General features: G+C 40.2%; 2 protein-coding genes across 2 annotated transcripts; one reads left to right on the top strand and one right to left on the bottom strand.

Annotated features, from left to right (window-relative positions):
* Positions 1-5,409: 5,409 nt before the first annotated feature.
* Positions 5,410-6,206, top strand: mrpl49 (mitochondrial ribosomal protein L49; the record flags this gene model as incomplete). Its single annotated transcript, XM_079177059.1, has 1 exon — positions 5,410-6,206. The coding sequence occupies one exon, from the start codon at positions 5,410-5,412 to the stop codon at positions 5,989-5,991; it is 582 nt and encodes a 193-aa protein (XP_079033185.1). The 3' UTR covers positions 5,992-6,206.
* Positions 6,207-6,751: 545 nt separating this feature from the next.
* On the bottom strand, positions 6,752-16,652 carry haus7 (HAUS augmin-like complex, subunit 7). The gene is made up of 9 exons (XM_079178592.1): positions 16,512-16,652; positions 15,790-15,905; positions 15,627-15,697; positions 15,441-15,502; positions 12,254-12,444; positions 11,077-11,188; positions 10,557-10,769; positions 7,686-7,797; positions 6,752-7,579 (listed from the first exon to the last, which is right to left on the bottom strand). The coding sequence occupies exons 1-9, from the start codon at positions 16,566-16,568 to the stop codon at positions 7,494-7,496; spliced, it is 1,020 nt and encodes a 339-aa protein (XP_079034718.1). The 5' UTR covers positions 16,569-16,652; the 3' UTR covers positions 6,752-7,493.
* Positions 16,653-17,237: the final 585 nt, after the last annotated feature.

Genomic DNA, 17,237 nt, shown 5'->3' with positions numbered 1-17,237 from the left:
TCTTCTGTTGATTCTTTTTTTTATTTTGGTATTGAAATAGGCCATCACTTCTTATGGTCCCCATTGTTAATTCCCGCCATAACGGAGGCATTTCCAGTCCTTATAGACAGGAGTTTCTCTGTTTTTGAAGACATTTACATCCTGCTCTTTAAACCTAGTGATGTGACCTTTCGTGTCGAGGCTTCGAAGCCGTCGAGTAATCCAGGACGATTTTTGTGGAGCGCGTATCGAGGCTGGTGTTGATGACATATGTGGTGACGTTCGAAGCCTCGCGAACCGGCCGTACCACGTGACTGATTCAGGAATGGTTCACGGGTCTGGCGTGCTATTTGAAATATAAGGGGCAGCGAAACGCAATGGATCCCCTGTCACATTTTGTTACTGCTTTATTGCGCGTTTGTTTGCAAACTATTATCTGCACCCCAGCTTCATCTGTGCTCTGTGAAAGGGTGTTTTCTATTTTTAAATAAAAATGAATAAAATGTTGTCCCTAGTAACACATTCACATTACAAACCTCTCCCCAATTTGTTTACACTTTTCCCTTTTGACCCTGCCATCGACACCATATTAATAAGTTCATAATTTATGTATTGGCATCAGAAACATCATTTATTCAATTCAATGCTTTACACACCAAAGCCATGGTGTCATTATAATCACTCTGCCTGCTTTACATTTATTGCCCACTTGATGGCGCAGTAGAGCAGATGAAGCACCATGAAGCTTCGGGCCATGAGTGAACCAATTGGATGGAAAGCTTCAATGCCTCATCAGATGAGCCTTAACTTCTGTCATCGCCGGTATCTCTATGGCTGCCTCTACGATTGTCTTAATTCTGTCACTTTTTCTCTTTTGTTGAATTGCCAAATTCATAGTTTTGCAGATGAAGGCCACGAAACAGATTTTATCTACAATTAGCGTTCCCTCATTTATCTCTTTTAATGCATGAATTTAACTCAGATTTGAGACAGGGGGAAGGTCCAGGAGGTTGTCTATTCTCAGCTTCTCTTATATCATTCGTGTGAGTTTCCCTGGATGTAGCTTTATCATGTTCCTTCCCTTTTTTTTAGCTGCTTCCGCATAAGACACTTGGTTGAGTATTTTATATTTCTGCACTTCCCTTTGAACTACAGAGGATGTGTGGCGGCCACAGTTGCAACATTTCATATTCACATTTTGACCACATTTTCCATATTCATGCTCGCCTCCACATCTTGCACATCTCTGCTTCCCCTTACATTGCCCTGCAGTGTGTCCCATTCTTTGAACACTTGAAGCATCTTAAAGGAGCTGCAATTAACTATTTTACATCATACCTCATATATCCTATTCTTATTTTCTTAGACAAGACCTTTTCAAATTCAAGCAGCACTGATATGCTATCAGTTTTCATTCCATTTCCATTTATTTGAAGTCTCAATTGTCACCTTTCCTCCTTTCACTTCCTGGATTATCTCATCTATGGACACTGACAATGGCACATCCTGTTTAACACCTCTGAGCTTTGAAACGCTCCCTGGAATATGGCAGCTGATCCTTTCTCCATTCAAAGTTTCAGCTCTGAGGATCTCACTCTTTGTCTTTGGTCTGGAGCAAAGATCAAAAGTCGCCTGTTGTTTAAAAACTTGGCAAACTTAATCCTCTATTCTCTATTGCCTTTGTCAGTTTTAATGGGTGATAATGGGCCCCTTCCTTCTTAAACGCCACCACAACTTTCCATTCAGCTGGTTCATCCTCCTTCCTCACACTTGATCTAGTAGCCTTCACTTTTTTACCCTCTTTCTGCTAGCTTCCTGCCATGGCATATTATCACCCATGATAGTTCACGTTACAGTTGTTGCTAAACCGCAAAATTCTTCTCTCTTCTCCTAATCCACTATTGTCCAACTCACTTTTCTTCTTCCTTTTTTTTAAAGAAAACTTTATTTAATTTATATCAGATCAACAGATCCACAAATACATACATGATTCACAAGTATACAGACATAAAAACACAAAGACAGATACAAGAAAAGTGCTGTGTGCTCGGGTCAAAAGTCCAACAAATGCCACGGGAGGGACCGGCTCTTATCAATAGTTCTCCTCCTCCTGAGTTCAGTGACTATATGTTTCACCACCATGTTGCCGTCCATTACAGTCTGTTTTATTACCATTATACATCTGGTTTTCCATATTTTGAAACATGTGATGCTATCAATGAGCTGGTAAAGTTCTCTCTGTTTAACGGACATCTTCTCATCAAACAGAGCAAACATTACAGATCTATAGTTCACATTGAAGACTAGGCCGAGGTCTTGAAGTGAGGCCCAGACCTGTTGCGCTCTGTAACAGTCCATGAACAGGTGATTTTGTGTTTCGTCCTCGTTACAATGCATCAAAGGACATTTTTCATAGTGACATAGCAGCTCCATGACACAGTGGCTCTTACAGCGAGTCTATTCACTGCCATGAGCCACCGGACATCTCTGATGCTCTCCGAGAGATTCTTATCCTTCAATGTTTTTAATACTTCCTCACCCTCGCCATATGTCAAATTTGTATATTTAACAAGTCCACCATGTTTAAAGTCGTTGATCTTTTTATAGATAGTTTTACTTGATAGACTCTTCCAGTCGATACGTAGGTGTTGATAGTGGTTAGTAAAATCACCGTATAATAACTTGAAGTCAGGACCTTGTCTCAGTTTCTCCTTTCTCTTCCTCCACATGGAGCCATCTCCTCACCAGAGAGCATTTCTGGAGATGGCAGCAGAGACATTTTTAATAAAGGCGACATGTAATCTGACGCCAAGCTCTAGGGCCCCTAACCCTCCGTACTCTTTACTTTTATACATCAGTTGTCTTTTGGTCACTTCCCTGGTTGTGCCCCTGATTAAGTTCACACACTGTTTATTTAACTGGATGATCATTTTTTTGGATGGAGGAAAAATATTAGATAAAAAAAGTAGTTTAGATAAGATGAAGGTCTTGACTATATTTACCCTGGATTTGTAATTAGTATTTTTGTTTTCCCATTTTTTCACCTCTTCTTTAATTTCACACAACTTGTTTTCCAAATTTCTTTCAATACTTTTACTGTCACAAAATGTTAAACCCATTATTTTTATTTCTGGTTTAACATTAATGTTAATATTACATTGAAGGTGTTCATCTCCGATCCAAACTCCTTCTGTTTTGTTATGATATAATTTAGCTCCAGATGCGAGTTCATACAGAGCTAGGTTGTTAGTGAAAGCATCCATCTCCAACTGGTTTTTAATGATGACAGTAATGTCATCAGCGTATGCGATGGCTTTAATTAGAGGATTTATGGCGAGGATGTATAAAGCAGCACTTAGAGGACAGCCCTGCTTCACTCCTCTCTCCACTTGAAAGACTTCAGTTAAAACTCCATTTGCATTTACACAGATATTTGATTTAACATACAGACATTTCACGATGTGAATAAAGGCATCGGGGAAGCCGTATGACTTCATCACAGCCCAGAGGTAATCTCTGGAGATGTAATCAAAGGCCATCTTCTGATCAAGCCCAACAACATAGAAACCTTTTTTATCAGGTTTATGTAAAAGTTCTCTTAACATGCACAAGTTGTCCCACATCAGTCGGCCTTTAATTGCACATGTTTATTTTGTATCTATAATTTTGTCTAATATAACGTTTAATCTATTCATAATTATTTTAGCAAGAATCTTATAGTCTGTATTCATACTAGATGTCTGTAGTTATCTAAATCAGCATCATCACCTTTCTTAAACAATAAACATAAAACACCTTGATAAAAGGAGTCTCCCATACATCCGCTGTTTATACCTTCATTGTACACAGCAGCGAGGAGGTTTATATAACTGATAAAACTCAGTGGGCAGACCGTCAGGACCAGGACTTTTACTGATGTTAAGTTGTTGGATGGCCTCCATCACTTCCTCTCTTCTTATCTCTACACTAAGATGAGTGAAGTTTAGATCGTTGTATGAAGGCATTGTTTCCAACAGATTATTGACACAGCCTACATCTATGTTTATAAACATTATATAACAACTCATGATTGAAGTTGTTTATTTGTTTCTTAATATTTATCATAGTTTCCTCATCTACTGTTTTTTGTTTCTTCTGTTTCAGACTGTTTCAGTATTGCTTCATTAATTCATCATAATATATATTTTTTGCTTTATTTAATTCTCTGCATTTGAATTTGAAGAAATCTTTTACTCTATATTTTAATATTTCCCATAATTTAATATAAGATTCGGTTAGAATTTGTAATTGTTATTTTTTGTATTTCCTGTTTTAGCTCCTTTAATAAATCTGTATTTTTTAGGCATAGGGTATTTAGTTTCCAGAAGCTTCTGCTAGTTGAGGTCCCAGAAGACACAGTTGTTTTTACTAAGAGGTGATCCGAGAAGTCATTTAATACGGTTCTATAGTTTATTGCTTTGAAGTGTGATGTACATAAATTCTGTCTATCCGGGTTTTGGTTTTTGAGTCAAATCTGGTGAATTCATACCCTGAAAGGTTTACAGATCTACATACATATATTAATTTAGTTTCTTCTTCCGCATTCCGATCTCTCACCCCAAACGACCGTCCGCTCTCGATGACCGACTTTTTCTTCTTCTTCTTCTGCTTTTAATGGCGGTAGGCAAACAGCTTTCGGGTGCATTACCACCACCCACTAATCTGGAGTGTGGACAAAGGATACCCTCTCTAATACGACAACTAAGCAAATCAAATAAGCAAAAGGAAACGAATGAAAGGAAATAAAAGATAAGAGGAAAAAGTTTCCTCAAATTCTATTCATTCGTCTGGTTGACCCTGAATATTTTACATTTGTCATAACTTTTTTAAACTTCTTTCGCTGACTCGTACCTCAGACAGGACAGTAAAACATGGTCCAGTTTCTTCTTTACAGAATTCACACTTTCTATTATTATGCTTTCCAACAACAGAGTGAACTGTTGAGACCAGTATGGCCATTCCTTCGTCTAGTTAGAATCCTCTCCTCTTTTCTAGTTCGTCCACTAGAACCTGCATTCCCAACCAATGGTTTCTTTATAAACAGATATCTTCCTTTATTCCATTCGTTCTGTCATATCTTTTTGATTTGTCCCTTATCACCACTTTAGCTTCCTTATATTTACATTAATGATATTTCTCCCACTCTTCAGAGCCCTTTTTGCTGCTTTATCTGCCTTCTCGTTGACATCGTCTCCAACATGGGCAGGGACCCACACAACATTAACAGCAACCTGCATTTTATTTTCTTTATTCTAATTTGTTTATTTCTTTTCGTTTAGTTGTCGTAGTAGAGAGGGTATCCTTTGTCCACACTCCAGATTAGTAGGTGGTGGTAATGCACCTGAAAGTTGTTTTGCCAACCGCCAATAAAATCAGAAGAAGAAGCCCGCAATGACATCCCGTAAACTCGGAAGAAGAAACAGCAGCCTGCTACACAAGATGGCGGCCCGATACACCACTCAGTCAGCTGGAGTCCGCAAGGCGCTGCGAGCCCTCAGCCTTTACATCCGGTCACCAGGACCTCCTGCCGCGGCTGTCGGGCTCAGGTTTGTTTGTAACGCTGCTCCAGAAGAAAAAACGAGGGTGGCATCAGAATCTACGGAGGAATACAGGTTCGTAGAGCGGCTCATCCCGCCGTCACGGGTCCCCGCTCCGCCTAAACACGCCGGTCCTTCCCCGTCTGGTTGGACCCCTCCGGCAGATGCACCGCCGCATCTGCCCTACATGATCCGCCGCTCCCGCATGCACAACATCCCGGTTTACACCGATCTGACCCACGGCAGTCGCAGGACAACGCTCGTGCGGAAAGTGGAGGGGGACATCTGGGCTCTGGAGAAGGACGTGAAGCAATATCTGAAGGAGGTGATGGGGAAGGAGCTGCCCACGCAGGTCAACGAGGTCACAATGACCTTGAAGGTCAAGGGTCATGTCGACAGTGAGCTGAAGGAGTGGTTGACCAGCAAGGGCTTCTGACTGCGGGGGTGAGGGGGCGCTGAGCCTCCAGGAGGAGACAGAGGAACATTGTCCTACAGCACATTTAAACCATTTCAATCCATATGGACTACTGACACTGAACTCTCTCCAGACACCGGAGAGATGTTGACAGGTTGTTAAACATACATGTATGTATTGAACATATAAAAGCGTTGCCCACTTCCTTTATTTGTTGGTTATTCATACTGTTTATCCAGACACACGTCATGGTTCACACAAGACACCAGCTTTGTTTCAGCTTTTGTCAAAAAGCTGTTTGATTTCTAATGGCGTTAGTCTCCATCTGAGATAGTTTGGCTTATTTTTATGAAGGCCAGTGTGTAATTAAAGGAATACTTCAACCACACTGACCCTTGTTACCTCGATCTCATGAAGAAAACCTGTTCTCGGGCCTCCACGGTGAACGCTGACCACAGCAACAGAGAAACGCCTTGATGAATTGAAGTAAGCAGAGGCAGCGCTTAACATCAAAACTAGATGGAAACATCCGGATTAAACTGGACATACAGTGCAGTATACATATTGTCATTTATTATCCATCCATAAGGTTCAATCTTAAATGATACACAACAGCGGAGGAGATCCTCACAGGTGAATCATGAACCAGTGAATGTTTAGCTTTTTCTCTGAATAAACTCCATCGACTACTTGCTGCTGCCCTAAAAGATAATCACTAAATAATAAATGGCACTTCACAAACCTGTTGGAACTACAATTGAAGTTTAAAAGATTTACATTTATTCAGTAAAACAATGTGTACATTTACATTGAGTACTGCAAAGGACAATAATAGTTAGGTTGAGGATGAATGTTCAATTATTTAACTATTAACAGATACTCACTCACTGAAAGCCTTCTGCTCTTAGAGCAATTCATGTTGATTCCATAAAACATATTGCTGCCGGTATTATGCGTTGACACACAACCTGCCCAACGCCTCAGTCATACTGAAGCTATCACTAGTTAAAAGCACAGTTCGTCCCAAAAATACATGTTTCCTCCTACCTGTGGTGCTGTTTATCAATCTAGATCGTTCTGGTGTGAGTTGCCTAGTTGTAGAGATATCAGCTGTTGAAACGTCTGCCTTCTCTCCACTGTAATGGGACTACATGTCCCAAAGCGCCAAACATACATTAAAAAACCTCAACAGCAATATCTCTTTCCCAAAATCATGACCCGGTTACTCCAGATAAAGTTTAATGTAGGCACTAGCTCCATTATAGTGGAGAGGAGGCAGAGATTTCTACGACTGACATCTCCAACACTCTGCAACTCACACCAAGACAGTCTAGACGGATAGAGAGCACAGCAGGTAAGAGGAAACATGTAGTTTTCGTTTGGGGTGAACTGTCCCTTTCACCTTCAAACACTCGTTTTTGGTCACAATTCCGTTTGATGTTTAAAGTTCAAACACAATAACCGCACTGTGTGAAGTGCTTTGCTCACTTCAACAGACATTCAGCCTGATGGTTGGATGGTATTTATGGCCTCGGTCTCGGGAGGCCATCAGGAAGGAAGCAGGGGAAAAAGTCTTGAATTCGTCTGCTGAGTTCCTCCAATTGGTCCGCTGAAAAAAAAAAACAATGTAAGAGGAGGCAGGAAACAAAGATTTAACAACGTGCAACAGGTTGTACTGTGTGCGAGTGTGCATATGACAGAGAATATTCCCTTACGTAACTTGCACTTCTCCCCTCGGCTCCGGTAGCACGGCTGTGTTTGGAGCTGCTTCACTTCCTCCGTCATGGATACAGAACCTTCCGATACTTCCTTCAGCATTTCCAGCTCCTGAGAAACGAGACACACGCAAGAGGAAACAAGTGTCAGTACGGGTAGAGACAGATATGTCGGCATCCTGTTTCTACAGAAATGTATATTTCATTGGACCCAAGTGAAGACCTAACTGTCATCCAACGACTGGCTTGGCTGCAATAACTTTGAAGCCATTGATGCCTGTGTTTTATCTTGTATATATTTATTTAATGTCTTGTTTTAAATCGTCTTGACTTAAAGTTTTTATACACTTTTTAACTGTTGCTGCTGTACTGACTGATGAGTCGCCAACCTAATTTCATTGTATGTTTTTTACAATGACAATAAACATCCGTATCCTTATAAACAAGTGGATGCAGACCAACTTTCTATTGTTAAATGGTGAGAAAAGTGACATTTTATGAGACATAAAGAGAGCTCGTTCTTGCTGAACTTGGCCCCACTGGTTAAATCAGAACTAAAGAGCCTGGGCATCCACCTAGACTCAGACTTCCATTTAGATCCTGCATCAAAGAGGTGAGCAAAGCAGCTTTCTTTCATGCAAGAAAAGGGTCGGACATTCCTTTGCCAACAAGATGCTAAAGAACGTGTTCATGCCTCTATATCAATCAGACCAGATTACTATAATGCTCTCTTCAGAACAATCTGTGACAAACTACAATTCATTCAGATTCTGCTGCCAGTGGTTTAACTAGGACAAGAGAGAGAGAGCACATCAGTCCAGTTTTAGTTAACCTGCACTGGCCCAGTGTCTTTTAGGATTGATTTACAACTTAATCCTACTGCTTTGGGACCGGCCCACATTATTAATTCTTTGTTTTATAATCCTTCACGGCTTCTTACATTCTCTGCTGCTGTTTAAAAAAAAATACAAACCATCACACAAATAAGAAAACTACAGAATTCCTTACCCAAAACTAAAAGAGATGCAAGCTTTTTAAACTCCAATTGAAAACATGTATTCATCATTGCATTTAACTAGCTGCTGCTTCCTGTGTTTTATACTTGGTTTTGGTTTTATCACGCAGCATTTGTATGTTTTAATCTGTTGTTTCTTTTTATTTTCTTCTTTCTTCACTTTATTGTAAAGCACTCTGATCTACTCCCCCCGTGTGAGAGGTGCTCTTTAAATCAAAAGTTAGTTATTCTTCTACAGTCAGGGCCATAAGTATTTGGACTGTGACACAATTTTTCTAATTTTGCCTCTTTACACGACTCCAATGGATTTGAAAGGAAGCAGTCAATATGTGGTTGAAGTGAAGACTTACAGCTTTAATTCAATGGATTTAACTAAAATATCACAATAACCGTTTAGGAATTACAGCCACTTTTACACAGCCCCCCACATTTTCAGAGGCTCAAGAGTAATTGGACAATTGTGACAAACTGTTTCATGAACAGATGTGGTCGATTCTGTCACTATTTCATGACAAATGATGCAGATAATAGGATTCAAAATGTTGAATTAGCATTTGATAGTTGGTCCTTGGAACTCTCAGCATGCAGACCAAAAAGGTGTCAATGCAAGTGAAGGAGGCCATTATTAGGATTGTTAAGTGTATATAACCAGATCAGATCAGTCAGATAGCAGAAACGTTAGGAGTGACCAAATCAACAATTTAGTACATTCTTAAAAAGAAGGAATACACTGGCAAGCTAACCAACACCAAACGGCCCAGAAGACCACAGTAGACATCTAAAGTAGATGGTTGCAGAATTCTTTCCTTGGTGAAGAAAAACCCTTCATAACATCTCCTGAAGTCAAGAACACTCTGGAGGAGGTAGAGTGGCATTATTAAAGTCTACAATCAAGAGACGCCTTCATGAATCTAAGTACAGAGTTACAACAAGGTGCAAACCACTGGGAACACTGAAGAACAGGAAGGCCGACTAGACTTTAACAGAAAACATCTGAAAAAGACTGACTAGTTTGGGAACAAGATTCTTTGGACAGATGAAACCAAGATGAACTTATACCATAATGATGGGAAGAGAAACGTGTGGAGAAGGAAAGGCTCATGATCTGAAACAAACCACATCATCTCTCTAACATGGTGGAGGCAGTGTTATGACATGGGCATGTATGGCTGCCAATGGAACTGGGTCACTGGTGTTCAGTGGTGATGTCACAGCTGATATAAGCAGCAGGATGAGTTCTGAGGTGTGTAGGGCTAAACCATCTGCTCAGATTCAGCCTAATGCTACAAAACTGATTTGATGGCGCCTCACAGTGCAGATGGATAACGACCTAAAACATACTGTGAACACAACCCAAGAGCTTCTCAAGGCAAAGGAATGGAATGTTCTTCAATGGCCAAGTCAGTCACTTCAGTCACCTGATCTCAACCCAAGTGAGCAGCTTTTCACTGAAGATAAAACTGAAGGCAGGAAGACCCACAAAGAGTCAGCAGCTGAAGGAGGCTGCAGTAAAAGGTCTGTCAAAGCATCTCAAGGGAGGAAACTCACCGTTTGATGTTTATGGGTTCCAGACTTCAGGCAATCATTGACTGCAAATGATTTTCCTCCAAATATTTAAAATAATGATTATATTCACAATTATGTTAGTTTGTCCAATTACTTTTGAGCCTCTGTAATGGCTAAAAACGGTTATTGTGATATTTTAGTTAAATCCATTGAATTAAAGCTGTAAGTCTTCACTTCAACCACATATTGACTGCTTCCTTTCAAATCCATTGGTGTCGTGTAAAGAGGCAAAATTAGAAAAATTGTGTCACAGTCCAAATACTTATGGCCCTGACTGTATGTAAGAGTACCATGATGAAGGCCAGCAGTAGCTGGTGTGTTCTCTGGAAGACGTCGGCCTCTGCGCTAAAGCTGGGGGGGTCCCTGCTGCAGAACGCTCTCAAGTCGGTTTCGAAGACATGGCTGAAAGTGGCCATCAGCAGCTGGAGGTCGCACGCCGCCACGCGCAGCGAGCTCGGGGAGAAGACGCCGGGGCTCTGAGCCTCGCTGCTCAGGAACTCACACTGAGGAGAACATTACCATGACATTCAGGCACGTCCAGACATCTCTCTGTATAGTATGTGCTACAAAATAGTGTGTGGCAAATATTTTGAATTCACATGGAGGTTAATCCAGCATGGACACCCTGTTTCAACTGAAGGCTCTTTCATACAGCAGGCCGCGGGAACATAAATCTCATTTCACAGTCTGTACATCCTCGATCCCTTTCCTTTGGGACGTCCTTCCAGAGGGAGCGCTGAGATCGATTTGTGGGTCACAATCTGGAGGATTGAGGAGGCACAAAAAAGGAGAACAGAGGAAGGACCGTACCTGTGACTGGAGCTGCTCCAGTGTTGACTGAGTCAGCTGTAGAAGGGTGGCCACGTCAGCAGCCTCCTCTCTACTTGGCTTAGGGGATGACTTGGTGCACTTGCATAAAGCCCTGTGAGGTAAGGAATAGCAATAAGAGACAAATTAGACTCATTCAAATTCTGCACTGATGCTGCAGGACAACAAAAGGAAACAATGCATTATATGGAGATCCACCAAACCAGTCTCTTATTGGAAGTACTCTCAAAGTCCCAGTGAAACGGAAGTTAGCGTCTTTAGCTTTTGTACTGTGACTATTTCTCAGTGAAACTGAATATTTGAGCAGTTTGAATCCAATCTTTGCATTTGTTTGGACCACTAAAAAGTGGGTGGGCTTAGTGCAGCACAATACAGAGCTACAGAGGACTGTGGCTCAACACACCTCCCTCGTTGCTTAAAGCTGCTGATTGATTGATTGATTGATGGATGGCTGGCTGGATGACATATTACTGGTTGAAATTGGTTGGTACTAGCTTACGAAAGCACACCTCATATTTTGATTTAAAGAAAGAAAAGATGATTGGAGTTTGATATAAAAATATAAAGAAATACATTTTTTGCAGTTACTGATATTTCAGTCAGGAACACTCTTGTTATAGATTTTAACCATTTATTGCAACAAATGGAATACAGTTAAACTTGGCGATAATGGCTCCGCTCTTTGAATGCTCCCCGGATTAGCCAGCAGCTACTGAGCTAAGACTGGGAGCACGAGCAATAATCCCCCTGGGTTTACAGGACAGAGGTACATTTTTTTTAAATACATTTCAAACATTTGCCAGAAGACTAACGAAGAGGTGGAGGCTGGGGTGGAGGAGGCGAAGCTTCGCCAGCAGTGTGGTCTGTAGCAGCGTAGATGTAGAATGAATCAGTGAGAAGGAAGCCATATTTAAATAAACCTCCGTGAAGTGAGAGTGGGCTGTGATTGGTGCGTGGCCGATCGGAAGCTATGATTCAATCGGCTGGCTGTCAGCTGGTTACAGCTGGGGCGTATAACTTCCGTGTCCTGCATGAACTTACGCTAGCTTCATGTGATGGAAAAGAGGTAAAAAGGCTTTTTTCATTTGATCTGGACTTTAAAAAGACAGGATGACAACATGCAGCAGATAAAAACAGAGAGATATAGCAGCATACATACTTGATGTGTGCAGGCCAGGGGTCCAGTGTAGGTGTGAGCATCTGTGTGAAGTGAGGCAGATTGTCAGCAGCGTAGAGCTCGTTCAGCAGCATCTCTTGGTCCAGTCCGTTTCCAGCAGCCTTCTTGCAGCCAGGTACTAAAGTTAAAAGCTGCTCTAGGAACCGAAGCTGACGGTGGGGACTCGCTTCACCCTGGAGAAATGGTTTGATTCATTATACAGATGAAAAAGGTTTTCTGTTCATTGTGACACATATCTATATATACATGGCACATTGTCCTCAATTAAAAGAAAAGAAAAACAGGTTACACAAGCACTTCTCTCAGTCTGACACCGGATTTCATGCCGATCGTACGATCAGTGTATCCTTTACGCATTTATGTCTGAACTCATTTCTGGATGAGAGTCTGAATAACATGTGGCAACATGAGTACATAATCTGCCATTAGAAAGCCATGAAATATTAAATGTACATTTACACAGCGTTATTCAAACATAACTTCAGCGAACTGGCAAACATGGAAGAAGAGACGCAACACATCGAAGCATACAGAGCTCCAGCACATCAACCGCTACAGAAAACTAGTATGCCTTTAAGTTACATGACGTGGAAGGTTATCCACAGGGTAGTACTGTCACATTATTTTAATTAAACATAAGAAAATTCAACTTTCAAGGATTTCATAATAGAAGTGATTTAACATATAAACTGCTAAGACACTCTGTGTAACATAGCCACTTAGGCCTTATATAGTGCTTCTGGTTCTAACAGGATCAAACCAGTTACATTCTGTGTCAGCTCAAGAAAGAGGAGGACTCATATGTGAGTGGCACATGAAATAAGGGAGGTTACCAGCATCAGACCAGGATAAAAAGCAGCAGAAAAACTGTGAGAGTTGGGCTTTTCCCCAACGTGAGAATGGGAGAGACTTCTTGAATAGATCCTTAGGGGTCTTACTCCCCTTAGAATAGAGGACAATAAGACCTTTCCACTGTCTTACCCCTCAGAGGTTATGACGCTTCTGCTATGCAGAGGAGAGATAGACCCCCAAAAAAGTAGGAATGTCAGAGAGCTGACTGAGAGCCTGCATTTACAGGAAACCAGCAGAGCAGAGAGAAGGAGGAGGGGGAGAATTCCAGAGAGTGACTGGATTATACCTCATAGCAAAATCAGTGAAAACTGATAAAGAGGAGAACCCATTACAGTAGGAGTGTTAAAATGAGTTATTGTAGCACTGTGACTGTTTCATTGAATTGAAATTGTTGTATGTGAGTGTTGTGTGAAAAACTTAAATAAAACCACAGCCTTACATTTTGTAAGTGTCTGAAGCAAAACAAAGTATTCTGGTCCTTTAGAACAATGTAACTCTCTTCCCCTGTCCGTTAACGGTGCGGTCCCAAATTTTAGCGATTTAGCTACGGGGTGAGATAAAAGGCCGAAGGTATTGTGCCGACACCTCCAAGAGGAATGTATATCCTCGCAGGTGGGACAGCCGACGGAGTAACCACCGCGTTAGGTGCGAAAGACTTCCCCGCCTAGAAACGGGGCCGGCCACCCACCCAGTTACTATTGCCTTTCTATCATCTCCAACCACTCTGCCCATTCTCCTCTCACCTCTGACATCAACAAGGCATTTTAGTCCACACAACTGCCGCTCACTGGATATTTTCTCTTTTTTGGACCATTCTCCGTAAACCCTAGAGATGGTTGTGGGTGAAAATCCTAGATCAGCAGTTTTTGAAATATTCTGACCAGCCTGTCTGGCACCAACAACCATGCCACATTCAAAGTCACTTAAATCCCCTTTCTGATGCTTGCTTTGAACTTCAGCAAGTCGTGTAATGGCAAAAATATATATTTGTATGAGATGTTTAGAAACCTTTTACGGCTTAGAAGAACAGAGTTAGACATTTAGCTCTGTGTAAACATAGGTTAACAAATGATAGATTTGTGTAAACATGGTTTACGACCCGACCATATACTGAGTGTTACTGTTTTACTTTAGAGGGCCATAAAGACAGACACAGGAAGGTGAGCAAGGGTTCACACTGGGGGTTCTTCCTATTCTTGGGATGTTTAGGTTCACGTAAATGTATCTGGCAATGAGATCAAGGGAAAATGGAAGACTAGATAAGCCAGCGTAAGACATCCTTGACCTATCTAAAGGCGGAGACTGTTTCTGCTTTAGTATATAGTTTGTGAAGATTTGAACTGATGTTATCAAAGAAAAAATTTTAAATTATAAAATAGCTATAACTTTGTGATTCTGTTTGCAGGCCCTGACGGCCCGCCACTAATATATATATATATATATATATATATATATTAGTGTTGGGCAAGTTAACGCGTTATTGTATTAATTAATTAACACCGACAATTATTTTATCGCAGGTTATTTTTTATTATTAAGCGGACATTTTTAACACAAGAACCAGCAGGCAGACCAGCTGGCAGCAAGCGGTAAACAGCTGTTTGTGTGGCATCTCTTCCATCTCTTCCTGTTTCCTTCACCTACATTCCCCTGGGTCCTAAGTCTCTCCATGTACAGCCTCTTATCACCCTCTATGTACCAACGTACATTTATAACAAATACCACACATATTATGGTAATCAGCGTTGCATAGTGTCTGACCAAAATACCAAAAAAGCAATGATTAATTTAAATAATTTTTTGGGAGTTTTTAAATTTGTTTTGTTCGTAATATGTATAATAAGCATATCATTTAGTTATCGCTACTGAGAATTTAACAAACAAAAAAAAAAGAAGAAAAAAACATGACGTAGATAGGTCTGCAGTTTTCAAAGTGTATATTTCAAATTGCATCTCTTACACACATGAAGATAAAGTTGTGAACACCGGCTGAATATCTATTATATAATAATATAATATATAATATCATTATAACTGTATTTTAACTGCTACTGTTTAAAGGGAATACTGCTGTTAAAAAGAACCTTATTTGTTTAAAGTGTTTGCAAACCAAATGTTATTGCACATATAGCAGTACTTTTAAAATAAAAGTGCGCAATACACTACTTTTGAATTCATTATTGAATGTTGCGCATAACAATGCGATTAATCGCAAAAAAATCATGCGATTAATCGCGATTAAAAATTGTAATTGTTGCCCAGCACTAATATATATAAAAATCAGTTACATCTACACTAGCTCGATGCGTCCTCTCACCCTGATCAGGTCCAGGTCATCTGCTTTGCACAGCATCAGCTCCTGTCCAAGCACAGCCATTTCTGTTTGTACCAGAACAGAACAGACCAGAGCAGTGTAAGAGTCCAAGTGTCCATCAATAGACATGCAAGAGCATTAAACATGTACTGTGCAGAAAAGTGAGCCTTTGACAGACAACAATGTTACCTTTAGTCAAAACATCTGGGCCGCTGGCTCTCACTGCTATAGTCTTGGAGTTGGCAAAGTTTGGGTTGATACTGTAAAGTGACAGGTAGATGCAGAGGGATTCCCCTTGAAATCATCTTTCATAGGTGAGAAGAGAGTCCATGTTCTGTGTATGTTATCAGACCTGCTGCAGATCCAGGCCAGTATGTCGGTGCGGTGCTGAGAGGGAGCACACAGCAGCTGCTTCATGCTGTCGGCTTCCTGCAGGTACAGACCTTCCACCAAGGGACAGGACGCAGCCTCCACACAGACAGGACATTCAATATTCTCCATAAGCTTTCACCAATATCCATAGCAAGGCACATTAACAACAGTGATCTGCCAGGGCTTCATGTCAAACCTTACCTCATTCAATGTATATATTATTAAGAGCCATTCATGTAGACTGCTGAATGTTTGGGATGTATCATTCATTACACTCAAAAATATTTGTACAAATATAAACTAATTATTTAACTATTTTGTGTATTAATTGCAGACATCATATCCTTATATATTATTATTTCAAAATCTTATCAAGGTAATAACAAATGCATCCACTACTCCCTCAACGTGAGCAATAAGCATCAATATCTTTTCTTATTTTGGAAAATAAATTCCAGCCACGGAGTCACTGAAACAGAAGTTTGAAAGAGCCTCGGGTATAACACCCGCTGCTGGTACCGGAAGTGTTGAACGTATTACGTACCGTCAGTACCGTATGGAGTGCTATTAACCGACGGGTGACTAGCAGCCTTAAATGTGCGTAGCAGTACTTGTGAGAATAAACAACATTAACCAAGCTTCTGAAAAGTGCTCACTGTTATTTAAATCAAATATCTGCCTATTACTTTATCTTCTTTTTACCTGTAATGCAGCATAAACATGTCGAACAAGTTGTTTTTCTTTCAAAGCACCCGCCATTTACCAAGCGATTCTTCTTCTTCTTCTTCTTCTTCTTCTTCTTCTTTTGTTTTTTATTGGTGGTTGGCAAACAGCTTTTGGGTCCATAACCGCCACCTACTGATCTTCTTCTTTCAGTTTATTGGCGGACTACAAACCAACGTTTAAGCTGCATGCTGCCACCTACTGTACCGGAGTGTGTAACATCGTGACTTTATTATCATTTAACACAATAATAATGTTACCCACCTACTGATCTGGATTGCTTCTACGAATAAAACACATTAACAAAAATAATAACAATATAATTCATACAATGAATAACAAATAAAGCTTGTTTTTGTTGCTGAACTTCAATACATTAAACAATTCTAATGCTTTGATAACATGACCTACATTACATCTAAACTGTTCTAACCATATTTCACAAACAAATTTATATCTAAATAAAATATTGTTGTGACAGATTTTATAATATAGTTTATAGTTAAATAAAATTATAATTCTCTCAGAAAACCAATGTGACATATTTGTGACAATAAGAAAAATAGTAATGAGCTGTTGATTTAGCTGATTCAATTATTTTTAATTATAATATGTTCTTTTGTTGAATTCAAAAGACATTTAAACAAATACAAACATTAATTACATTATTAGTCAAATTAATTATGAAAGAATTATGAAATTATG

This window comes from Pholis gunnellus (assembly GCF_910591455.1).
Source record: "Pholis gunnellus genome assembly, chromosome: 2".
Taxonomy (NCBI): domain Eukaryota; kingdom Metazoa; phylum Chordata; class Actinopteri; order Perciformes; family Pholidae; genus Pholis; species Pholis gunnellus.
This window is presented reverse-complemented; position numbering and strand designations above follow the sequence as displayed.

Excerpts from the sequence above, each read along its gene's own strand:
- haus7 (XM_079178592.1), bottom strand. The coding sequence starts at position 16,568 with ATGGCGGGTGCTTTGAAAGAAAAACAACTTGTTCGACATGTTTATGCT. Across the intron at positions 15,906-16,511 it reads ATGTTTATGCTGCATTACAG|GCTGCGTCCTGTCCCTTGGT; the intron begins GTAAAAAGAAGA and ends GTCTGTGTGGAG. Across the intron at positions 7,580-7,685 it reads AGGGGAGAAGTGCAAGTTAC|CGGACCAATTGGAGGAACTC; the intron begins GTAAGGGAATAT and ends TTTTTTTTTCAG.